Source organism: Triturus cristatus, chromosome 9, assembly GCF_964204655.1.
Source record: "Triturus cristatus chromosome 9, aTriCri1.1, whole genome shotgun sequence".
NCBI lineage: Eukaryota > Metazoa > Chordata > Amphibia > Caudata > Salamandridae > Triturus > Triturus cristatus.
In genome coordinates, this window is record NC_140592.1 from 323,146,334 (window position 1) to 323,172,209 (window position 25,876).

Here is a 25,876-nt window from a genome sequence, read left to right on the forward strand (position 1 = left end):
AGTTGTGTCAAATAGTGAGGCCAGGCCATGGGTGGCATAATACATGCTGCAGCCCCTGGTAGGCCTTGGATACACCTATGCCCTGGGTACCTGGGGTACACTGTTACAGGGTCCAATAAGGTGAACCAGTTCCAATTGGTAATGCACCTAGCGTGCATTGGCATTAATTTAGGGAGAGAGCAGCAGGGCTGTGGGTCTGATTAGCAGGCCCACAGCCACACTAAGTCATAAAACCAGTGAAGCAAAAGCAAAAATTTGGGGTGACCATAGGATAGCAGACCCTACTCTCCTACAATCACACAATAGAGGCACAGGGTGGGCGTGGAGAGCAAGGGAGGGCTGACTTCACGAGCGCATGGCAGTGTGCGCTGTGCCAGAAACCAAGATGGCGACGGCCTGTCTACATGGGCCGTCCTAAAAGTGGACAAGGCGGTCACCGAGAAGCCCGCTTTCCAATCACGCGCCATCGTTTAACATCAACGATGACGTGCGCCAATTGGAAAGGGGGTCGGACTTTAAATGAGTTTGGAAAATGTATCGATAGCAAAAGGCACTCGCATGGCAAGGCAGTCATTGAGAAGCCTGCTTTCCATTCACACGCCATTGTTTAACATAAATGATGACGCGCGCCAATTGCAAAGAGGGTCGGGCCTTTAAATGAGTTTGGAAAATGTGTCCATAGAAAAAGGCACTCGCATGGCGAGAGCAGCACGCATAAACGCCAGGCGAGACCTAAAAAAGGCTAGGGGGGCGGAGGCCTATCAGTGAAGGGGTTAATTGATCACAGGACATGAATTAGCACCTTGTGTGTTGTAATTTGGCCCAATCCTTCGAAATTAGGGAAATGTCTGGATGAAGCAATGCTGTAGTGCGGCAGGGCATTTTCTGTGCGTTGAGTCTGCGCCAGTCGTATAAATCTTTTCCTGTTTTCTGGCTCAAAATAGATTCTGAAATAATAATGCAGAACATTTGCAAATATTTTGGAAAGTTGAAGTATGAAGGGCAGTGGAAACCAGCTTTTTCCGGCTCGGGTTTTATAAGCCCTTTAGTTTACACAGAGGTGCCAAGTATTTAACATGGAACCGCTACCCGGAGGACGGGGGGGGGGGGGGGGAGGGGGGGTGTTGACAAGCAGAGGGAAGGGAGTTCAGTGCGGAGCGCTTTTGTCTCTGAATAACGCATCACCCCTGCCTTCATCTCCATTCTCCACTAATAAAGGACACCTGGGGTGAGCGAATTGGAAGACAGCGAACCGTGAATTTTGAAGGGGGGGTAACCAGCAAAGCAGGTGCAAACCGGCCTAACCCCCGCCTGAGCAGACTGCATGGAATGCCCCGCCTTTCCTCTGGCTGATGCGTGTTGTGCTGTCCTCTGAAGCAGAGAGAGAGTCCTACGTGAAATCAAAGTGAGAAGCGACGGACTTTCGACGGCTGTCTGCAACCTGAAAACGTTTACGCTCTCTAAAATCATACGAAACCTATGTCCGTGGCAGTACTGGAGCACCTGGAGACATCTGCAGGACACTGAAACCGAGTACACCAACCTACCTGCAGCTCCGTCCGGAAACAATTCTGGTAAGTATGCGAGTTTTGTAAAAGAACGAATGCAGAGGAAGTCCCGCCCTCTGAACTGCCATGAAAGTTATTTGTTGATAGGTGCTGGTTGGAGGCAAAAATAGGCCCGGGCACTGCAAAAAAAGTTGCCTATATTTCGGGATGACGAACTTTAACGTAAACTTTACCTGAATAGTGTCAGGGAGCTACGTTTCTGAGAAGTGTGTGGTAAATTAAGTGTTTTAAACCTTGTAGTGCCCATAACGTTCATACGACAAGAAAGCCTGAAGCTGTGATGAAAACGTGCTTACTTTCAGCTTCAGTGCCTGGCACTTGGTAGTTAGATATCGTTTGCAATCAACTCCATCCAGGACCCTGATTATCACCAGGGCTTTAAATGAAAATATTGAAGTGCAGGAATTCACTATTTAGAGTATCTGTTTGCTCTTGAGTCGTGCCGATACTCTCCCATTAAATGCACTGTAGCAGTGGTAAGGAGTGCAGGTACTTTCCCTTTCAAATTTAAGAGGCGTATGTGTTCAGTACCTGTCAATTTAAAGCACTGATTTTATTTATTTAATGCAGTTTTATATAGGGTGGACTTTACCCAAAGGTGTCAGAGCGCTTAACAATAGAACCAAGTATGTTACTGTAGGATATTTACACACTAACACGTTACAAATACAATCAGGATAATTAAATAAGTAAAAATACGAGAGGTGGCAACATTAGGTTGATACAGGTATAGAATACATATTCACAACGTTGAGCTCAAGTGAATGCCAAGCAGCCTTGAGGGTCATGAAAATAGGTTGAATTATTTCTGGAAGTGTCTTTGTCCTTGATTATCACATAAATCAGAAATCGTGTACAAATCCAAGCGGTGGTGGGTTAGATGGGGATCTCTGGGAATAGAAGTTATAATGACAGAGTAAAATTTACATTCTGGTCTAGATGCCAGATCTTGGTATATTCCAAAAAGTTTAACACATATCTCTACTGAATATGTGCTATAACCCCAAATAAACAGTAGAAGCCATCGAAAAATACGTGTACGCCTACTAAAGGTTTCTCCTGGAGCATGTAGGAAGAAGTCCCCCATTCTCTTATTTTGACCTAGGTTTAAACCATGGCTTAGTCTGAAAAAAGGTACAAGAGGACTAAATGGAGTGAACACATTGGCACAACATTAGTCATGAAACAAACGTAAAATCAGACAGGTGCGTGTTATGCAGCCACATTCCACATAATGTGTGGTTTAAAACACACATCCCCTCATGGGTAGCTTGCCACTGAATAACAGATGTTTATTGTCCCCCCAACTCAGAGATTGTATCGTGGGTAGCCCATTTTCCCTGAATTATGAAGTACTAACTAGATATTTAGAGATGGCACACTGCAGATCGGGCAAGATATCCCTCTCTCTGGTGGAATCAATACTCTAGAATATCTTGCCCACGTTTATTCGGAATATCAAGGTCCACCTGACTTTTATAGTGTCTCTTGACCTAGTGTTTCTCCTAAATCTGTTTGCTCAACTGCTGCAGACTGCCATTTAGTCTCAATCGCCCCTTAAGTCACTCTGGTAGAAAGCAAGCATTTAAACTCATTAATCTAATAACATGTTATTTTTGGTGTGTTTCCTTGACCCATGCCTAGCTTGCTCCTAGTCTACTCGGTGAGGTGGAACTGCAATAACTTATGTGGCATGTTTTCCTACACCCTCGGATTCAGACTATATCGAGATCCCATAGGGGCATGGGATTTATTTTGCACACTAACAAAAAGCACATGTGTGTGCCACAGAGATCTGTGCATAGCATAATCTATTGCTCATAAGTTCCCATCCCAGTAACGTAGCTCAGTGAGTTAATATGCCTGTTGCTTATATCTGTGTGTAGCTTTTTGTTTACAAGTTGAGATGCCTGTAAAGTAGCTCAGTGGATTATTATTGCATGTGCTGCACAGATGTGTGTAGTCTGTAGGTTGGCCATTCAAATTTCGGCAGGATTGCTTAGTGGTTTAGTTTGCCAACTGCAGAAATCTTTACCCTTCAAGTCGCTGGTTAATCATGGCATGCCGGCCCCAGCCTTTCATCAGTTTGAAGTTGTTGAAATAAACATAGCTTAGTTCTGAGTTGTAATTTTTTCCACTCATTTGATTTAAAACATCCTAAGGGCAAGGAGAACTCCTTGATGCTAGATTTTCAGGATGAATGTTGTCTATGTATTTGAGTTACATTTAGATTCATTGTATCCAGTGTCCCTATCTGTAACGTCTGACATGAATCTGCCCCACTTGAAGCTATGTTTGATATCCCTGATGCAATACAAGTCCAGAAGAGCATTTACTGCTTCAAATGTCTGCAGTAACACAGGATAAAACATAAAATAATGAAGAAAGGGGTCTCAGTACATGACTACCAACCAACATCTGTTCTTCAAGCAGAAATGAGTGCCTTGTCTACATTCTGGCCCAAGCCCTAAACCAGAACTTGAGATGGAATTGCCGACAAAGGCCGTTCTATTTTGTGGAGAAAGAGCCTGGAAAAATACGAATAAAAATGTTAATTCTTACCTGGGGATTCTCACTTCAGTAAGAGTAGCAGGCTGGAGACACCAGAACCTGGGTGTTTTGAGAGTGGACAGGTAGCTTGGCCTCTCTGATCTGATCTTTGGTGTTTGCTTCTTCTAACAATCATGTCTGTGTTCCCAGGTCCATGCGGTTGTTCATCCCGTTCTGGAATTTCGTTTTATTCATGATCCTAGAGTAAAAAATAATAATCCTGGACTAGATAATCTACTGAGGCATGGACATTAAAAACTTGAGAGTTCTGTGTTGGCAATGTTCTCCTTCCCCACCCCCACCCTTGTGACGTAGGAGCAGTAGTGTGGTAAAGAGTGCCAAGGGCTGTATAGCAGGCAAGGAAATGCTTTGGTCAGGTAGACAGTACTTATGAGAGAATCCCAAAAGTTAAAGTTCCCAGTGAATTTCCCCTATGAAATAATTAATAGGGGAAAAACCATTGTAGAGGGCTTAGCACAATCGGTACATGTATTGTGGGTGCAGTGAATGGCTAAATGCTGCAGCCTTTGCCCAGTACCGAATGACTGTATCTGAACCCTTTTCACAGCGAACATTAGCGTTACTAGGGGTAGGGTTGAAGGCCACATCTTGAAGCTTGAGCACTGGGTTGGGGAGAATGCACTTTATTGGATGTTACCAAAGTTGATGCTGTGTGCTTAGTTCTCACTGTGGGTGCGGTACTGGGTGCAGGTCATTCTGTATGGGTGTACTGTGAGTTATACCTGTGTGACTGCAATGTATGGGCTATGCCTTTGTGAGTGCAGGGTGAGAGGAGTGTCTATATGGGTGCAGGAGTCTCAGTGCAATGCCAGCCTGTGTAAAACTCTTAAGATAAAGAAAGCAACATTGAAAGTCTACATGTCGGTGGCCAGGAACTGAAAGAAATGGTCACCAAAAAAAGGCACTGCGCCATTACGCAGAATAATGCTATATGGAGTAAGAACGCTAAAAACATATGCAACCAGGTTACAAAAGCAGAACACAGCAATATAGTTCCGTACAGATTAAAATGAAATTCATGTGCTATGAAACGGTGATTAACCAGGTGTTTGTGCAGAAACATTTAAGCACAAAGTCGAACAAAAATCATAACATTAGCTGCTTTCATGGACTAGTAGCATCAAAGGTTTATCTACTTACTGAAACCACTAACATGCCGTTATGCCACAATGCACTGCGAAGCGCCCCCAGAAGGAGGACCAGGGAGTTGTGCTTGCAGAGCTATCCCCAAACGAAGCAGCCCACCACCAAAGCTGCCGTGTAGGGGCCCCGAACAAATAAAACGTTCCAATGGAGAGCCAGACGATGTCCAAGCTCCTAAAGTTGTGAAGGCTGACCCTCAAGCCATCACGTCACATGGTGCTAGAGAAGCTTTGCGTGAAGAAGTTCACAAGAAGCACCTGAGAGCCTATTACTGTCCACCAATGCGTATACAGCTGCTGCATTCTTAAAACCGCCATCAGCATTTAATACTGCCAAGAACACAATAAATGGACTGCATGAATAGAGACTTTTGAAGATTTCATATATGAAAAGGAGGATAAAAAGATTATAAGGTATCTGAGGAACATGGCTGGTGAAGGCGTGAAAGAAGCCATAAAAAAGATCCACAAAAAAGTGATGTGACGTACGGTCAAATCAAAACAGCCTTGAATGTCAAGTTTAATCCAAAGCCAAATGTAGCATCCTTAAGATTAATTTTCAGTCAAGAACACCATAGACCAGATGAAACCATTGATGAATTTGTTGACAGACTGTTCTGGTTAAGCACTGTAAAGTCAACGAATTTAATGAGAAAGCTACCCGCCTCAGAGTTATCGATTCATGTCTGTCAGATTCCTTTTGATGACGAATACTGAAGTTAACTCTGAGCTTAGAAAAAGTCCTCAAGGCTGCTTGTGCTGAAGAGTGTGCACATCATCAAGTGACTGACATGGAGGCCAGAGGCGCCCAAAGTGCGTCAGTCATGAGCATAAGTAAGCCAAAGTACAAGGCAGAGGAACACAAAGTGATGTCTCCACCGAAAAAGAAAACTTCTAACAGATGTGGACTGTCATTTCCACACAACGATAAATGTCCCGCCATTGGACAGATCTGCATCAGTGTTGGTAAAGGGAACCATTTTGTGACAACTTGCAAGGCTAAAAGAAAAGTAAGTGCATCACAGCATGAAGACAGAATGGCCGAGAATGTCACTACCTCAGCGACATTCGACGGGCTCCCACAAGGCCAAGTGGTTACACCAACTTACTCAAATCGACACCAAACTAAGTCAATCATCATCTAAATCATCTATGAGTTCCTCAGTATGAGTTTCCAATGACAATTGTGCAATGTCAATGTTTACTTCAGAAAGGCATGCACATGTGGGACTAGTCAAATGTTAGGAAATATTCAAAGTGAAGAAAAATCGACATGAAAAAGCATCAAAGACATTCAAACATTATCCGAAGATTAACCTAAAGATAAATAGGTGTTTGACACCATTCGTAATTGACAGCAGTGCATCGATAAATATCATGCCTGAGGAGAAGTATCAAGAATTTTCTCCGTGACAACAACTTACGAAGTCAAAAACATACTCCGTCTACACCTGGGCTGCCTCAATGCCTTTAAATGGTCAAGGTTAATTTGTAGCCATGATGAAACATAAGAAAAGAGCTGTCCCATCTAAGACCGCGGAGGCCTACATCAATTTTATTATAAATAGAAGACACCGGCTGCCATGTCTTTAGAACAGATTGTCACTGCCACAAACTAAGATAGTGACATGATGAAGTTAAAAGAAATTATTGCTCACCAATCGTGGAACCAGCACTTTAGACCTCTCACTATTGACAGAGAATATTTGAAGTAAAAAAATGTAAGCGATAAACTATCAGTGACTCAAGAAGGCCTCATCCAGTGAGGTACACAGATTGTTATTCCAGAGAGTCTATGACAACAAGTGAGCGACGTCGCCCATGAGGGACTTTGAGGGATAGTTGCCACAAAAAGAGATTTCCACTACTGAGTCTTGTTTCCTTGTCTCAATGAAAGGGTTGAAAAAGAGTTAAAGGCCTGTCTTGTGCAACTGTCTTTCGTCTCAAGTTATTCCGCACCCTATGAACATGTCAGCATTGCCACATCTTGCTTGGGAGAAAATTCAAAGACTTACTAAATCACCTCAATATAAAGCATCAAAAAAGCACTTGTCTCTGGCCCCAGACCAATGTCCTGGTAGAACGGTTCATGAGTACTCTAAAGAAAGCTGTTCAACGTGCTGCAGTTGTTTTGAACACTACTGCTCGAGCTTACCATTCGAAACCCTCCCTCCACCCCCCCAACAACAAGCCTTGCAACATAAATGTTTTGAAGAGCCATGAAGACTAAGCTGCCCCAATTAGCCAACTTTAGATCCTAGACTGAGGAAGACTTTCATACTAAGGACTTTGGTCACAAACGAAAGATGAAAAAATATGCTGACAAACGACGTCATGTAAAAGATGTCACCTTTACAAGAGGAGATCAAGTGCTCATCAAGACAACCTAGAAAAGGAAAGTCTGATGATTCCTTTGAGGCTGAACCATTTATTATCACTTACACCAAAGGACACATGGTGACTACCAGGCATCCTGGGAAGCCCCTTACGAGAGATTCCTCTCACTTTCGACATGTGATTAATCACTCACCAAACATCGATGTCCATTTAGACAGATGGTTGATGACTTTGTGTCTGCTGATGATTCCAGCTCACCTCTGCAGATCACCGACACTTCAACTGCCAGCTCCCGGTTTCCAATGACCCGATCAGGACATGTGATTCACGCGTCATGATGACTAATTGCATATATATCTATGCTCATCTATGTGTTTATTAATTTATCCATTTTGAAAAGGTGTAACTTTTTATTTAACAAAGCGGGAGATGTAATGTCTTGTAAATAAAGAACGCTGTAACTCTTTTGGTTCCCACTGTAGGCCTGGACATAAGCGTTGGAGGGATGAGTTGTAGGCAGGCTTAGAATGTTGAGTTCTGATTTACAAGCAGGGGAATAAAGACGTGTTCAATTACTGTGTGTGTGTGTGTGTGTGTGTGTGGCGTGGCGTAGCGTAGTCATTGGCGAGTACCTGGGTTAGTAGCACGCTACAATGGGTATCATATTATTCTTCGTCTGGGGAAAGGTGCTCTGGATTTCAACCCCTGAAAACTAGATGGAGCTTCAGCAGCTATTTTCTTGACCACTTTTACATGGATTGTGCAAAATGTAGTGTTTACCAGCAAACTTTAATCTTCCTCAGGCAGGCTGCTAATTGTGAATTAATGACTTGCACTGTGCGCATGCAATCTCTCCATAATATTATTCTTTTGTTTGCTAATACCTTTGACCACAAATCAAGACATTACAGTATGCAACATTTCCAGGGCCATGATATTGGTAATCTGCCCGTACCTCCTCCATGCATTGGGACATTTTGCAGCACACTATTCGCTGCCCAAGATGGCTTCAGAACCCTGTCTCCCAGACGCATTGCAAGCCGAAGAAGTGACAGCCACAGATCCTTCTATAGCCGTTTGTCACGTCACACCAAGTAGTAGATTCTCAAGAAGTGTCCGAAGCTAACGTCCTTACAAAGATCCTACTTGCCTATAAGAGCCTTACTTCAATGTTCAGTCTGCCAAGGAGGCTCTGTTTGATGCCTGTTGCTGCTTTGCACCTGTGTGGGACTTTTACGATTTTTTTCTTCAGAGCTTACACTTTGTCCTGTGGAAGTCTCAGAAATGTTAACTACTCAGTTGGGCCTAGAGTCTTTTCTGGATATAAGGTGACCCTTCCTGTCTTCCAGTGGTTGCAGTGTCACTATGCATTTCCTAGATTTTGCCCTTCGGATAAAGTGCAAGTCTTCGGGGTAGTGTAATAAACTTGATAGGGTATTTTTCTGCCTACTTCAGGAAACAGCTGAATGTTTTGAAAAGGGAACATAACTTGGACACCGTGAGGGCATGCAGTTTTTAGAAAAATACTGCACATCTCACTGCATACCCAATAAAAAAAACTGTCCCAGTGGACAGAGAAGACGAAAAGTGGCTTTCGCAAAGAGAGTCCCCAGGCCTGCCCTTCAAATAAAAGTAATGCCTTGATACAATTAGGAGAGCTCCCCAACCATGTGACTTTATCTAGGCAGTTGTTTACTGTTGATCCCCCTAGGGTAGGAGTGGTGCTGTAATATTCTGTACTTTTTTAGGCACTATTCCAAGTGGTGAAACAATAAAATCAGTCAAGAGCAGATGGGGCGAAAGAGCCAGCCAGCATATATTAAAGACATTTTTCTCAATGTCTTGCAGACTAACTCTGGGGCTTCCATGGCAGAGCACAAATTCCTACACTCCCTGGTGACTGCTGGTCAATGATGGTTTCCTGAACAATAACTGAAACTTATAAACTGTAGTTTGTTCTCTGCTGATTTGGGGTAATTGATGAGAAGATGAGTAAAATGTCTATAAATGGGTGACGGTGCTATAATTTAATGCGATTAACTAAGATAGCTTGGTGCTATCTGTGGCACTCATGGATTTATGACTCTTGTCTCTTTTGTTACAGTTAGTTAGCGGGTGCCAACTGGTGCATTTGGAGCAAACGTGCTTGATCCCACTTTCCATGGCATCCAGGAGTTGATGATCCTACGATTCAACACCCTCTTCCTCTCTGTGACCATTACCACCCAAAAAGGTGTTCTGAAATCAGTCGTGTATTGATATGGCTCCGCCTACTTTTGCCTACCCACCTGTGCATCTTTGTCTGATGGCACATTTTCCACTCCCAAATATTATACTCCCAGTTCTATCTAGTTCCAGTCTTAAAACATCTGTGCTGCATGGTTCATCTGTTGCCTGAAACGTCTATTATAGATCAACCAGCCTGTGCCCCCATTGCGATTCTACTTTTCGCAAATAATCCAGTTATATTTGTAAAGTTCAGGGCCTTGCTTTGGGAACTTCACCATAATCACAAATTGACAATATGGCAAATGCCTCTAACTAAATTGTCTATGATCACTTCTCGTTTTACCTTTTTGCTTCCTCCTCTGCTTGTCGTCACCCTTCCTGTTTTCTGTGATATTGGGGTCCCCTACATGACAAATGTCAGCAGCGAGAATATCCATAAACTCTTTCATATCCTCTTTGTAGCTTCTATAGCGACCATCCATGCTCAGAATGCCCTGCCTATATATGGGAGGTGGGGAGAGTTTTTTGGGGCTTGTGAAAGCCTGTTGTGGTACCCCTGTTTTTCATTTCCATCAGCATCTTTGACTACACGCCCCATTATTGACGAGGAAGGCTCCAAGTTTATCATCAGCCTTATCAGTACATCCCTTCCTATGTTTCCTCAGTTCCTCTGGCCCTCAAACGTTTCTTGCTTCCATGTAATTACTGGTGGCCACACCCCGTTTCCTCTTCATCCAACCCAGCCAAGACTTTCATTGAGGTCATAATACTCTGCATTGCCTATTGTACCTTTCTCGCTCATTCCTGTAATGCGTACCCTGCTGGTTCAGGGAGGAGGCTTGAGGCTGCCTTTTGTGCCAGGTTTAGTTTAAGTGTGAGGGAGGCGAGAGCTTGCAGTATAAATGATTTTGTCTCCTCCTTCGCCCCTGGGCCATCTGTTTGTATTTCCCCACTCCCTCTGATTTCGAAGTTCTTTTGAAGGAAAATACTTCAGTAGTCCTGGTAGCTTCTGCATGGCCCCATCCTATTGGCATCCTCTTCTAGTTCAGATGGAGATATGTCCATAGCAGGTTTTTCCAAGTTTACATTCACCTTAAAGATTTCCAGAGCTGCCCAGACACTTTTAACAATGCTTTGCTTGAAAGCCTGCAAGTTTTTTTTATTTTTTATTAGGAGGTTTTTATTGAATATAAACCATGTGATACAAAGTATACATTTCTCAATGGTAAATAATAAGGGCACACCCCCCTGACCTCCATATACAAAATAAAACAGAACAACGTAACAACATAATAATAAGAAAACAGACCAGTCAGGTACAGCACTCTTCTAATGGTCTGTGCGTTGCCCACATGTGCTCTGCGCCTCAAGATCGTACCTCATAAATTAACAGTCCGGTTATTCGCACACAGATGAATGTACACAAGTTATTGCATGTTTACAACAAGTTCGTTTCGCTCTGACTCAGGAGATATTCCCGCAAGGGAGCCCATATGTCCTTAGGCCGAGAAGTCGCCGACAATTCCTCTGCGTATAGTTCCAACTGTTCACGGCAATATACCATATCTTTAAGCCACAGATCTACTTTAGGGCTCTGCCTGCTGTCTCATGTGGATAACACCCGCCGTTTGGCTACCAGCAGGGCTACTCTGACAAATCTACCCACCAAAGCTTTCAAATGCGGAACATAGCCGAACAGACACACCAATGGCGCACACTGAATCACCTGGTCAGTCATAGCGTTTATGAGAGCAGTAACTTTTCCCCAATATTGAAATACCGAGGGACAGTGCCATGCCAAGTGAAGAAAGTCCGCTCCGTCCCACCTGCATCTTTTGCAACAGGCCGTCTCCCTCAGTCCCATCCTGTGCAACTTCTTGGGGGTGTAATACACCTGATGAATAAACTTCAAATGAATAATACGCAGGTTGCAATTCGAGGTCAGTCTGCCCGTTAGCATACAGATCTGTCGCCATTCTACGACGGTGATCTGAGAGGACATCTCTGCATTCCAGCGCTCTAGACAATGATCAGGCCCAGTACCCGTTTCCCCCCGAACTGTTTTATATAGTTTAGTTACCAGCTTCTTCCGGTTTGGGGCTACTAAAATCAGTTGCAGCGCTTGTAACGTCTCAGGTTCAGCAGGAAAACTAGCGTAGTGGTCTTTCATTGCACGCCTGAGTCTATAACAGGTGTACTGGAATAAAGGCGTGGGGTTCTGTATGTAATCTAAGTCGCTGCCTGTAATGTACATGCCTCCTAGATACAGATCACTCATGAGTGTAATACCTGCCTCTCCAAGAGCCGTGATCGAGCCACGCTCGCAAGCCACTGATAAGGCCGTATGCCCGGCTATGGGTAATGCTGGGGCGTAAAGTGGTAATTTGTGTGTTCGTTTCCCAATTTCCTGCCACGCTGCAATGGTAGCGTCTATCGTGTTAATCTCAGATTTAGGCGTCTGTCTAGCAGTGTGAGTGATGATGCTACTCAAAGGTACCGGGTGCGCATCCCCCTCCTCCACAGCTACATGTGGAATGAAAGCATGAGGCTTGAACCAATAGTATGCATATTGCGCCTGCCCACATAAATAATAGGCATAAAAATCCGGCGCATTAAATCCCCCTTGTTCATATGCCAGAGTTAACGTATGCCAGCTGATTCTCGGCTGTTTGTTGCCCCATACCAGCTTGAGCAACTGAGTTTGAACTGTTTTAAAGAAATGTTTCGTCAGTGGAATGGGAATATTACAAAAGACATATAAAAATTTCGGAAGAATGACCATCTTTATCAGTGCTATACGATCTGCCAGGGACAACGGCAAGCTGACCCAGCGGTCAATTTGCTGCTCCAACACCGAATATGCCCTGCCATAGTTTTCTCTTACCACCACCGCAGGGTCCCGATGGATCCACACTCCTAAATATTTAACTGGCTCCTCAGACCACAATAGTGGGAACTCAATGTGGTGCGAGGCTGTGACAAGTGTCAGGGGAATTATAACAGACTTTTCCTAATTGATCTGGAGCCCAGAAAAAAGGCCAAATTTAACATATTCACGAATGACCGGAGCCAGATAGCGTTGCGGCTCACGATCATATAGGGCCATGTCGTCCGTGTACAGTGAAATACCGACCGGCCTTTTCTGAAAATTCAAAGCAGCAGCCCTGTGGGACTGTTGAATTTTACACGCCAATGGCTCTAGCACTATGGGGAAAAGCAGGGGCGAAAGAGGGCAACCCTGCCTGGTGCCACGCTTTATGCAAAAAGGCTCCGATGTGATCCCACCCACCCTGACCCTTGCAGAAATGTCAGTGTAGAGGATCTGTATCCCACGAATGAAATCTGGAGGAAACCCCATTCTATTGAGGATATGTAACATGTATTTCCATTCTATAGAGTCAAAGGCTTTCGCAGCATCTAATAACACTGCGACGGCCGACAGATCAGGATTGAGCACATGGAACATTGCAAACATGGTGTGCAGATTGAGGGAAGTAGGGCGACCCAGTATAAACCCAGCTTGGTCCGGGAGCACGAGAAGCAGCATCAGAGGTTGCAGCTTGGTGGCAATAATTTTTCCCAATATTTTGGCATCAAAGTTTATCAGTGACAATGGGCGATATGAATCGCACCGCGAGGGGGTTTTGTCTTTCTTTAGCAGTGTTATAATTAATGCTTGCCTCATCGAAGGAGGCAGCCTACCGGAGTCGTGAGCCTCAGCATATACATCCAGCAAGTGTGGGATAAGGAGATCCGCGTAGGCCTTATAAAATTCCACAGTCAGACCATCTGGCCCAGGAGCCTTATTATTGGGCATGGAAAAAATGGCCTCCCTGACATCACTCTCTTCAATGGGTAAACTTAAATATTTCCTGTGGTCATCAGAGAGCCATGCACAGGCCGTGTCCTCCAAATAAGCCGTCATAGCGCCATCACTCATGCCCCTTGGGAGGTATACAGAGAGGCGTAGAAACTGCGAAACTGCTCCACTATGGCACTGTGTGAACAGTGATCCACCCCATCGTCATCTGTTATATGGTCAATCTGGGGGTTGTCAGATCTATCCGCTACTTTATCAAACAGCACTCTGCCTGGCCTGCCCCACTCACCATAAGCCCTGGCTACATGTCTCTTGGACACATACTTCAGTTCCGTGTCCGCCAAGGAGTTCTATTCCCCCAGGTGTTCATGTATGTGAGCCAAAATCTCATGGGATGGTGCATTATTGTACTGAGTTTCCAGAACAACTAGTTGCTGTTCGAGCTTGCTCAATTGGCCCCTAATATCTTTGAGGATTCCCGCAGAAGTACTTATGCATATCCCTCGGATCGTCGCTTTAAAGGCATCCCATAGGATAGCCTGGCTATCGACCGAACCTTCATTTTGCTCGAAATACTGTGTAATGGCAGCCCTAATAGTCTCGCATATAGCGGGTCCGAAAGTGCATCCGCTCTAAAACGCCATGTGAATGGTTGGTGCGGGTTTGCCGGCACAACCATATCCAATAACACAGGGTTGTGGTCGGACAGAGTCCGCGGAAGCACGCGGACGTCTACCACCCAGCCATTAGCCTCCCCGCTGAGTAGCCAATAGTCTAGTCTGGACCAGCTGTTAAAAGCTGGGGTTATGTGCATACCTTCCAAGACGTCTATATGTCTCAGGCGCCAGGCATCCACCAGTCCCATTTCAATCATGACATCCCGTATGCACTGTGCCACCTTAACCATGCGAGCCCCAATCTGGTTAGATTTATCTACGCGTGGGTCAAGGTGTGTATTGAGGTCAGCCCCCCAGAGAAGTGCTGCCTCTGGCCAAGTGCGCAACACATCAAACATTTGCAAGAAAGGTGTCGTATCATCCACTACCGGGCCATATGTGTTGACTATTGTCACTAATACCTTCCCCAGCTTGCCCTGTACCATGGCCCAGCGGCCCTCCCCATCCACGCAGAGCTTCACAGGCGTAAACAACACTCCCTTCTTAATGAGGATAAGGACCCCCCTCGCATACGTAGAGTATGATGAAGCAAGTCGGTAGGCCGCCCATCTGCGTGCTACAGCGCCCTCAGTGTGCCTATGTAGGTGCGTCTCCTGCAACAGAGCAACTTGCACTCCATGTCTGTCCAGGTGCGCCAACACTTGTCTGGTCTTTTTTGGTGTATTCAATCCCCGGACATTCCAAGTTATACATTTGTATGATACTCCCTTCATCTGATGCAATAAACGAAGCAGCACATATTGCGCCCTATGACAACCCGCATACACACAAAACCATATGCAGTTAACACGTTAGTGTACACCCAATCGCTGTGTCGTTGACTGAAAACCTTGGAACAATCCCTCCCTCTCCCCACCCACTTCAGCAACCCCAATTCGCTAAAGACCTGCCCCTCAGAAAACTCCCACCCCAGCAACAACAACAAGCCGTGGCGTCTCAGGTGGGGGATACCCATCGGGGGGCGTAGCGGCGAAATCCTCTCCCAGGTCTAGTAGGGAGGGTGCCGCCGATACACAAGTACATTCCTCCACCTCAACCAAACTGTCATGCTGACCAAGATCATATATGACGACACAATGAAACAAACTCTCGCCACCTCCCAAAGGTACACACCAGGCCAAACAGCACACAGAAACTCAAACAGCTCGCCACTGGTATGGGAGGCCCCTTGTGCTGTACACCCAAAGCCAGTCTCCCTCGCACCCTCCCACCTCAAGCCACCGCAAAATATCATGGACAGGGGCAACATCCAAGCCGTGATAAACCAGTCGAATGGTGCAACCAATCTGCACCATCCCCACTGTCACATACACAACCCCGATCCTTGTGCGGGGCAGAGCCCCTCTTACTGTTCATTCATCAATGTCCGACGTGCGGTCCGATGATTTTTGGTGGCGCCTCAGGGATCTGGCGTGCTCCATCGCGTGCTTAGGGTTTGTGAAGATCTTGCCGGTGGCGACCTCCCCAATGCGCAGCCGGACTGGATAAAGCATCGTATAGGGAATCCATTCTTTGAGCAGCACCTTGTTAACATTTTGAAATTCCTTCCGGGCTGCTTGCACATTCGCCGTGAAATCCGGGTAGAAGGATAACGTATTATTCTGGTAAATTGTTGTGCCGTTTTGGCACGTTGTACGCAGGATAGTGTCCCGGTCTCTTAAAATTTAGTAGCCTGGCAATTATTGGCCTTGGAGGAGCTCCAGGCGATGGACGCGCCGCCAGAGCCCGATGGGCGCGCTCAACAGCAAAGAGGGGAGACAAATTGTCGGCACCACAGACTTCGCGAAATAAGCCTTCCATGTAATCCTCCAGGTGCCCCACATTGGTAGATTCCGGAAGGCCCAACACGCGGACATTATTACGCCTCGAGCGTGCTTCAATGTCCTCATTTTTTGCTTGAATAACAGCTAGGATTTTTGTAATATCCAACGTCTTCGCAGCAACTTGTTGCAACCCATCTTCAGCGTCGGAGTTACGCTGTTCCGCCTCTCCGAGGCGCGTCGCCTGTTTGTCCCGTTACGCTGAGAAATGATCCATTCTGCCATTGAGGGCCTCAATCTTGCCGTCTATTGCTTGAAGACTCTCATGAATCGCAGCGAGCGACTTCTTAAGCCCCGTGGGAGCCTGCGACGATGACTCCAGCTCCGAATCAGAGGCCGCATTCTGGACCGATTTACCACCCTTTCGAAGCTCAAATGTGAGCCGTGGTTGAGTCTTGTCCGGCTTGCCCATGGCGCTCTACTCCGCCAGCCACAGCTCTCCCCTCTGATAAGGCAGCACCCCCACACTCCCGGGATCACGAGGACTCCCTCTGCAGCTCGTCCAAAGCATGGTCCCCCAGCAAATATCAGTGGCCAAGTCCCAACAGGACAGCGCAGAAGAGAAAAGGAGGAGGGGGGGACACCAAGAGATCGTCAGTCGCCTCACTAGTCCAAAATTCGCTTCAGGCACGATGAGCTGCCCCCCAGGCAGCACCAGAGGCTGTCCAGAGGCGACACCACATTGCTACAGTACCTTTGAGAGGGGGGGGGCACACGCGTCCGGACCCGCAGCACTCCAGCGGCGCTCGGGTCCTCAGGCCTCCGACGCTGTGGAAAGTGCGTGCCGGTTTATCCCCCACCACTCCGTGTCCACATACAATCCGCCGTCTCCTGTGCTGTGGGCCCGATTCTCCCGCAGGAGCTCCTCGACCGGTGGCAGTCCGGGAGGGGGGGGGGGTGGAGGCTCCCCCACGGAGCAGCACAGTGGCAAGAGACACCGCCCGCCACTCGCACAGTCTCGGTCCGCTCCCGCGGCCTCCACTGCCTCACAAAGCCGGGCGCGCGCGTGAGCCAGTTCCCCCGAGCGCAGGGCCTCTCTCACCTCCGCCGTCCGTCGACACCGTCCTGCACGCCCGCACCGGCAGCGAAGCGGCGCCGCAGCGGGAGGCGAAGTCCACGCCGAAGTACCCCGACCAGCCGGCGGCAAAGGTCGTGCAGCTCCAGGAGGGCGGCAATCAGATTTCCAGCGCCCAGCACACCGCCATTTACAGCCACGCCAGCCCTCCGGCACTGCCGCCGATCTCCACACGGTAGGCGCAGCGCGACACCAGCTACACCTCCAGAAAGGTAACGATCACAGCCATCCCATCGGTCCGAAATTGGGCACCAGTTGGGTCGGTAGGGGGAGGATATATTCAGGATCTCGTTCGGCGGCCGGCAGAGCTACATCACAATGCAGCCATCTTGCCGAGCACCAGGCCACGCCCCCTTGAAAGCCTGCAAGTTAAGTGGCTCAGCCTGCAGATGAACGGGTTATGTTGAGAGTTCGGTTTATCAGCCCTAGTTTCCAGGAGAAAATCAACTTTGAAAGTTAACTTTCACAATTAGAATTCTTGTAGAGATTGGTATGTTTCTAAGGGTTTTGATCCTTTGAGTAGTGATCAAGTTTATATCTGTTCTTTTCTTCAAGGAAAGATTTCAAATAGGTTTAAAAGGTTTGTGCTCATGGACTTTGGTCTGCTGCCAGTAAGGCTTTCAGGGAATCTTAGATCGGAGTAGAAGATTGTGAGATTATACTCTTCCTGTTGTTAAAGGTTTTCTCTAGCCCGCCCTGTTGCTAGGTTGTTGGTGTTCTCTTGTAATCTACCTTTGGTTTCATCTGCTTTGGAAAGATCTCCCTTTGAACCTTTAGAGTATGTGATCTTAAAAAGCGTACTCTTATGCTGTGCAGAATGGCTAAAATAAAACAAAAAAATAATTTACGCAGCCGCCAGTGTTATTTTCTTGGTGTGTACACCATACATGAACCTGAAACAGTTTTATGTTTTTAGGTACCGATATGAGTCGGATTGGTAATTAAAAATGAAACCATGCATACAAAAGCGTGCAAGGGAGGGGAAACAGGGGGCATAACAACAGCAGGAACATAGAAACAACATGGGAGAGGGGAATGGAGACGGAAGCAATGTGGGTAGGGTGGGGGGGCGATGCAGAAGCAAACCTGGAATGGCAGGGGGCCGTGGAAGCATTATTGTGGCAGTCAGGGAGGAATACAGTGCAGAGAGCAGACAGGTGAGCACAACAAGTGGGTGGCAGGGAAAAGCACAGGGAGACATGCAGCATGCAGGGGTAGAGAAGCACACGAGGAAGACGGCTTGAAAACACATGCTCTCTCTGTGAATGTACACCAAAAGAAAAAAGTAGTTCCCTAACTTTGAGTCCAGACACAAGGCAAAGCACACACATGGTAAAGCGGCAGTGACCCATGGGAGGTAAAACGCAGGTGGGACAAGAATAGGAAGCAGGCAACTGAAAGTGACCAGGAAAGAGAACCAATGGTAAGCGATGGGCGGGCTCCATGCCCCTTTATGTTCACGGTAAGCAGGTATGGGTGTAACTCACAAAATTTGATGTAGCATAATTACATAAAAATTACGGAAGGAGCGTAACCTTATTTTGTAGAACAATTTTATTTGCGCAAAATGCACCCTCACATCCACAGTGAACCCGAGGATGCATTGTGTGCTTAGAAAATATCCCTAAATGCAACAGAACAGGAACAGCAGCAGCCACTTGCGTTCTCTTCCTGTGCTCTTGGCTATGCATTTTTGCACTAAATTCCTCCAAATTACGCGAATGGTGGAAACTTGAAAAGTGTGCTGCGTGAGAGTAGGTTTTTAAACTCCTACATATAGTTTGTGAAATTATAGTTCATTGTGTCCAGTGAAGTGTTTCCTGTGGAAATTGTGGTGTATCAATCCTTATGCTAACAATTTAAGCTTTGTCAAACTCAACCGTTCTAACGTGTCCTCTTCCCATTAGAGTGCTTGCCAGCGGCTGTAGTGCTTGCACCGAAAGCAGTGGTTTGCACTAGCTGGAGCGGCACGGGTGATGAAAGTGGGTGCCACTGCAGCATCATAATAAAAACTTTGAGCCTGGCACATGTTTTTATATAAATTACAAGCTCATTCTAAAACTTTACTGTTTGCGAATGCCTTTCCACTACCTTTAACTAGTTGGAAAAGTATTAATGTTTTGTCACCAGATCACGGTCGCAAAGCATTAATACATATCCAGTCTGATTCAATATGTGGATGGAACACCCTCAACACTACCATTCGGTCGCAAACCCAAATTGCGATTCGATAATATGTTACTGAATCACAACTTTGGTTCCGTAGACAATAAAAAACCTTTTTGCAGTTGTTAACTGCGAATCAGGCCATTTGCGAAAGCAAAAAAAGCTTCATACCAGGCTCATTCTGCAGCGCCGGCAGTCAACTTCTAAGAAAATATTTGGACCCCTACCCTTATTAATGTTTTATTTATTACAAAAGAACGACCGATTCTGTGTTTTGTCACAAAGCTCCCTGCACGGCATGAAGTGAGTGAATTCAGAAAGCCTGGACGGTTGGCACGCAGTGTGTATGGCGATTTGGGTTTTGGTAATTTCTTGTTTATTTTACCTTATTATTAGGTTGAGCATTCGAGACCTCTTGTATATAATTTAGTATATACTAATATGTGTATGTACTTTGTGTGCTCTGGAGATCAGCCCCAGAACTCGTCAGCTTCCGACTAGGGACCTTTTTTCGGTTTACCTGCTGGTTTTTAACTGTCTTTATAGAAAACGACCAGTAAGGGTCAGTAAAATACCATAATTACTTTTTGCTTGTTCAACAGCCTCTATTTAACTGTCTTGATAGAAAAGGACCAGCAGAGGTCAGTAAAATATCAGAACTGCTTTCTGCTGAGGGACTTTTTATTTTTCTGGCAACTGCCTCTATTTAACTTTCCTGTTAGAAAACGACCAGCAGAGGTCAGTAAAATAGCAGAATCACTTTAGCATTCTCTAGATTCCAGTCCATAGAAATTGTCTTCCACGAGCACCCGTAGACTATCTTTTTTTCAAATTTTGTATTTTCAGTCATCTAAACACAGAAGGCCCTGATTTTATGTCAAAAACAGAGCTTTGGAATATACCATTTTCCACTGAAAGGCAATATTTCTCTCCATGTGTTCCCATACCTGGCGTGCAACGCAGTTTGGTGATTACTTTCCCTCCATGTTAAAGAACAGTAGATGTTTCAGCACCCAGGCTAATGTGCTGCATAGCTAAATACATAAAGGTCCCAAATGCGATACCGATTGCATTGCAATTGCTTGTTTTTTATGTTGTCAGGATTGCTTGCTTGGCAGAAACTGATGCCTCAGGTAGACCTTGGACATGGCTAGAACTTGGCTGTGTTTTACCGGAACGTCTCCGTTCCACCTTTACTGCTGTCAGTATTTCATTCTATCCGCTTCTGGCACAAACTAAAGTCGCTGTGTGGATAATTACAGGAAATATTCTATTTCTGTTCAAAAATCCCGTCAACGCTGTTCCGTCATCCTCCCCCCTCCCCCCCCCGGCCCTTTTTAAAGATGTCCATAAGACCATAGTGTAAAGTTGCAACATACTGAAAATTTTGTTAATGTGTCACCCGAAAGCAAATATTTAGAGACACTGGTGGGTGTAAGAATTCACTGGCTACGGCAGCTTTTCTAGCTTTTCTGACCAAACCATTTCTTTCTCCACAGGTGACGAGCAGGAGCGGAAGAAAAGCCCTGAATTAAAGCGGCCTCCGGTGCCCTCCACTCCGATTGAACGTTCGCAGCGTTTCCTGGCGGGAAGGATGCGGCCCCCCACCCTTGCCCTTCTGATGGGCATTCTTGCGGCTACCTTCGCTCAGGGTAAGCTTTCGATATGTGTCACCTCCTTCTTAGAAACAGGAGCCGTCCTGGCGATCTCGTCATTCATTTATCGCGTCTTTTACTTGATGGGTTTAGTCGGTGATGGGATTTTTGTCACTTGTTAATAAAAAAAATAAAAAAAAACACTTTTTACCTCAGGGAATTCATTCTTCCTCCCTCGTACGTCTCCATGACTCGGTGTCATCAGAGACTCTCTGTTCTAACCCGAACTTCGCTGCCAAGTTGCCCAGGTTCACTCTGATGCGCTGCTCTAGTCCGTGTTTTTTCAGTACATATAGGAGCTGTAGTCCTGGCTCACCTGCGTTGTTTCAGTTGTAGATAAAATTTAAATTAAACTGATTTGCGGAAGATAAATTATTCTTGGTGAGCTAGATCCAACTGGTAACCTTACTCACACTGGACAAAGAGAATACGCATTCCAACGTACATGTATACTGTATTTTAGGCCTGCTGGGCCTGTATGACCAGCATTTCCCCCCTTTCATGAGGCAACACCGCATATTCGACTACTTGTAAGACTTTGTAAGATTGCGATAATGCCTCTCATTCACAAGCCATTTTTTTATTCTATCACTCCAGAGTCATGAAGGTGCACACGCAATCGAAGATGAGTCGATGAGAAATCACGTGTTTTTGTTGTTGTTATTTATTTAGAGAAGTGGTATGGAATTCGTCAATTTTTAATTTTAACCCCAGCTTGTGGTATTCAGAGAGTGGAAAATACATTTGATGGGGAAAGCATAGCAGCCACCAACTTTGCTCCAGTTTTGGAAAGAGTTGAAATGCATCTCTTTAAAGAACACAGCCTCACCCATCACAAGACAATAACCCATATGGACATGGAATGCAACACCCTGTTATTACCATTCCACGTACATGCATGCTTTAAAGTCCATCACTAGCATTAGGGATCCACGGCCACTTTGTCCCCTACAGTTACTGCAATGTCTCCCATTTCTACACTAGGTACTTGTTACAAGATATGTGCTGCCGGTTGATTAAATACTTGTTCTCCCTCTTACAGGTTATAATGTCAGGATGTGAAATTGTAGCTGCTTAGATGCTTGACAAATCTCTCCCCTACTGTATATAAGGTCATGATGTGATTGTGTCTTTTTCTCTGTTTTAAATACTTACGTATTTGAAAATAATAAATAAATTACAAAAAACTAAATATTAACCGTCCACCTCTCTTATCACTCGTTGAAACTTCTATACTTGCTTCGTCCCTCTACTATTCTCAGTTGCCCTTTAGCTATAGAAATACCCAGGGTCGAACTGGGACAGAAAATAGGCCCTGTCACCAAAATAAAAATGCCCCCCAATAGTGAATTTTAAAGCTAAAAAGTGGCCCATGTTTGAACATTGTGGCAATTTTGAACTTGTAAAGACATGCTGCATACGTGTTTTTTTGCAAGGTATGGAAGAGGCAATTGATTTGAGCTTGAGGCAGGCAATTTTTGTTTTAATATCAGGGAAATTAACAGTAGAAATCGGCCCTGCAAACCATAAAACAGGTCCACAAACTGAACCAAAAAAACGCCCACACGCAGACCTGTCAACGGGCGCTGCTTAGTTGCCCTATAGGCCAGTCCTACCCTGGAAATGCCACAAACCTTAAAGTTTACATTCAAAATGACTTGATGGACCACAGTAATGGCGATCACGGTTAGTAGTTACTGGCCCTGACTAACTTTCTGTTGCCCCTAGTGCTATTCCGGCTTCCCAGGGCATCCTGGATCACAAATGCAGTGAAAGGAACCTAGGGTGCACAGTTATCAACTAACCCTGTGTACATCCCATAACTTGCACTATTTGCCAGCCCATAGTGCATCAGCAGTAAGCAGGAGGCATTGAAAAGGACTAAGGGTGGAACAAGGGGTAAACCATGTGATGTCATCAATGGTCAAAGGGGAGTTTGATATCACTTCCGATACCTTTGGCTCTGTGATGAATTGGCATTCGAGAATTTGTATGCTTTTTATTGAGGTTGCAGATTAAATCCTTCTTCTTTGAAAGAAGACTGTTGCTTTATATTTCGACTTTTGTGTGTGTTTTTTTGTTATTATTTATTCCATGTTAGAAGGGCAGTAATTCATTGTGTAGTAGTTAAGAGTGTTGCACTGGATGGGCTTACATATATAGCTACAGCTCAGGTCTTCAACCAGCAAAGCTGCAGAATCTGAGAATTTGAAGGGATTGTCTTGCTATCGATATTTGCAGTTTAGGAAGATGTTTGACTTAAGACATGTCTGCTGTATCATCTGAGAGACCTGTGAATAACAATGTTATGTAAGGTCTCGACCAGGGAAGTTATTTGTGACCGAGATTGTTTGCTCTGCATGTCTGGTATCAGGGTGTATAACCTTTGTGGGTTACCTGCTGCTTGAGAGAGTCCACTGAAAGCATAAGATTGTGCTCTCTAGGAGAAAACTCTGTTAAAAAAACAACACTTGATATGACCTGTTACGTTGTGTAACCAGGGGGCTAAATCTGTTGCTGAAGCTATTGGCCTGGGTGATGTGTGTTACCCGATGAAACGTACTGTGTATGCTATTGATTTAGGCCAGCGAGTAGTAGCTATTTTGTATCAATTATGTCTTGTGTTCATATGCGTGCCCTGGGTGAAGCATTTCCTATGTATAGATGTGTTCTGTGATTAATAACTCTGTTCCCTCCAGATAAGTACACTGAATGATTGTTCTCTATTTATTTTAAGAGAATTCACAAGTTTGTGACATATGACACACAGCTCTGCTGTAAGACCGGTCTATCTTGAGAATGGTCTGATTTCTGCCAAATACCCGGGGAAAAAGCTGCAAAGAATGTGTGCTAATCTAGAAATAATGACCAACCCTGTAATAATGAGCATGCTGAGGTTGGCTGAGTGGCCCGTGGCCAAGGTAAGCTGTGGGACACTTTGTCTACATTGTGCATGTTCAGGTCAGCTTGTTCCAGTCCCGCACAGCCCAAAAGCTACTGCAGATTGCTCATTGTCATATAAAGAATTACCAAGGGCTGGCCCAGGGGAACACTGAGCATGGAGTGTGCCTTGAATATCCACCCTTCCCATTTGATCTCCTGCCCGAATTTAGGCTTTGTATGAGGCATAGCTGTAGTTTCAGTACAGCACCAATAAGCCTCCAGAGGATGAGGTGTAGGGAGATGTCTGCCAGCGGCAACGTTTGGCAGTGGCTGCTATTTTTACTTCCGCAGTCCTGCAAAGACGATTGCGACCTCACCACCCCAGGAAGAATGACCGCGTCTTCATTTACCGCATGCAAGGTGAAGGTGAGGCATGCCAAGATCAATAAATTAGTGACTTCTTTTGCTGGTAAATTAATTCTACCAATTTACTCTAGTTCACAGATACACATGTTGCAAATTTGATGTATTCCATATAGCACATAATAGAAAATATACCAATTGGTGTTAAGGTATATTCAGTTGGTAAAGAGTTGATTGACTAAGAATTGAAAGTTTCCAGTTGATGTAATAACTTTTTTTTTTTTAATGTTTCCTCATCTTGAGGTCATGCAATCACAACAGTAATTGATTATATTAATGTTATTTTATGCAATCAATGAGGGCAGGCCCAATTAAACTTTTAGATGCCACCGTGGAATAGATGATCTTGGGTCTAAAATACTCTAAATATTCTTAAAAAATAGTTCCTCAAGTTTAAATATGGCCTGTAAAAGGCCTATGTGTCATATAAAACCCGGGGAACTTGCTTGGCTGTTGCGTCTGCAGTAGTTGGTCCCATGCCCCTTGCCGAATTTTCTTAAGAAACTTTTAATTGCCAAAGAACCATCATCCCTTTTACTCGGTAAACATGTGTGTGTTCCAGTTCAGTTTCTTGTCTAATTGTACTCATAACTAAGTGTAATGTCCAATTTGCTCAATTCTTTTGTTTTCCAGTACCCAGCTAAACTTCGTGGTAATACATACATTTTGTTTTTTTGTGGTTTATCTTGTTTGCTCAGATTATTTAAGTCTTGTAGTCGATATAGCAGTTGTAAACGATTTTGTATGGAAGATCGAATTACTGGAGTATGCTAAATAACCAACGTGTATTTCCAAATGTTGGGGCATCCCGATTACTATCTTTCATTGTGTCTCGCACATCAGCAATATAAAGTGAAAACAGAAGGTGTACAGGGACACATCCCCGTTTTAAACTGTTGCCTTTAAATTGTCTGTTAAAGTATTCCCATCTGACGATTTCATTTGAACCCTGGTGTCTCTGTAGTGTGGTAAATATTTAAATTACCTGTACTATTTTTTATGCGGTAAAGTCTAATAAGAATAACTCAGAAAAATAAGAGGCAGAATCCGTGGTATTCGAGGTTTAAAAAGGGGTTTTATTCCTTACAAAGGAATTGGTTCGAACCAGGCAATCGGATTCCTTCACCACGAAGGTTCGGGAATGGATAGAGCAATACTTTATTGACAGGTCATCATATTTATAGTCAATGCATTACAGTAAAAGCAGATGCAGAAGGCGTAACAGCTGAGAAGAGAGATAAGAATACACATACGTAATGGAAAAGGCGTTACAATTGGCGTGCATAAGGGCGTGTACTAGAAACGTCATTAAGAGGATGACACAAGTGGGTGGATCCATAAGAGAATCCTGTAATGTCAGCAGAAAAGATATGGCGGAGGTGCGCGCGCAGTAGCATGACGTGTGATTGACGTGTAACTGGAGGGTGAAAGGGACTTGACATTTAGCCCTACATGAGGAGACAGAAGTCTGGGATGTCAGAACAACCTAATCCCAAATCGTATCTAATAT

The 25,876-nt window shown here is 45.0% G+C and overlaps 1 protein-coding gene across 2 annotated transcripts in view; it reads left to right on the top strand.

Annotated features, from left to right (window-relative positions):
- The first annotated feature begins 1,126 nt into the window (after positions 1–1,126).
- Positions 1,127–25,876, top strand: part of MST1 (macrophage stimulating 1) — a 272,117-nt gene continuing 247,367 nt past the window's right edge. Inside the window, exons 1-2 of one of the 2 annotated variants that reach the window (XM_085625043.1) lie at positions 1,127–1,574; positions 20,905–21,057. In XM_085625043.1, the coding sequence (XP_085481169.1) occupies positions 21,000–21,057 (58 nt within the window). In that variant the 5' untranslated portion in view covers positions 1,127–1,574; positions 20,905–20,999. The remainder of the gene's footprint in view (positions 1,575–20,904; positions 21,058–25,876) is intronic. The other variant, XM_085625044.1, reaches the window with a different exon arrangement.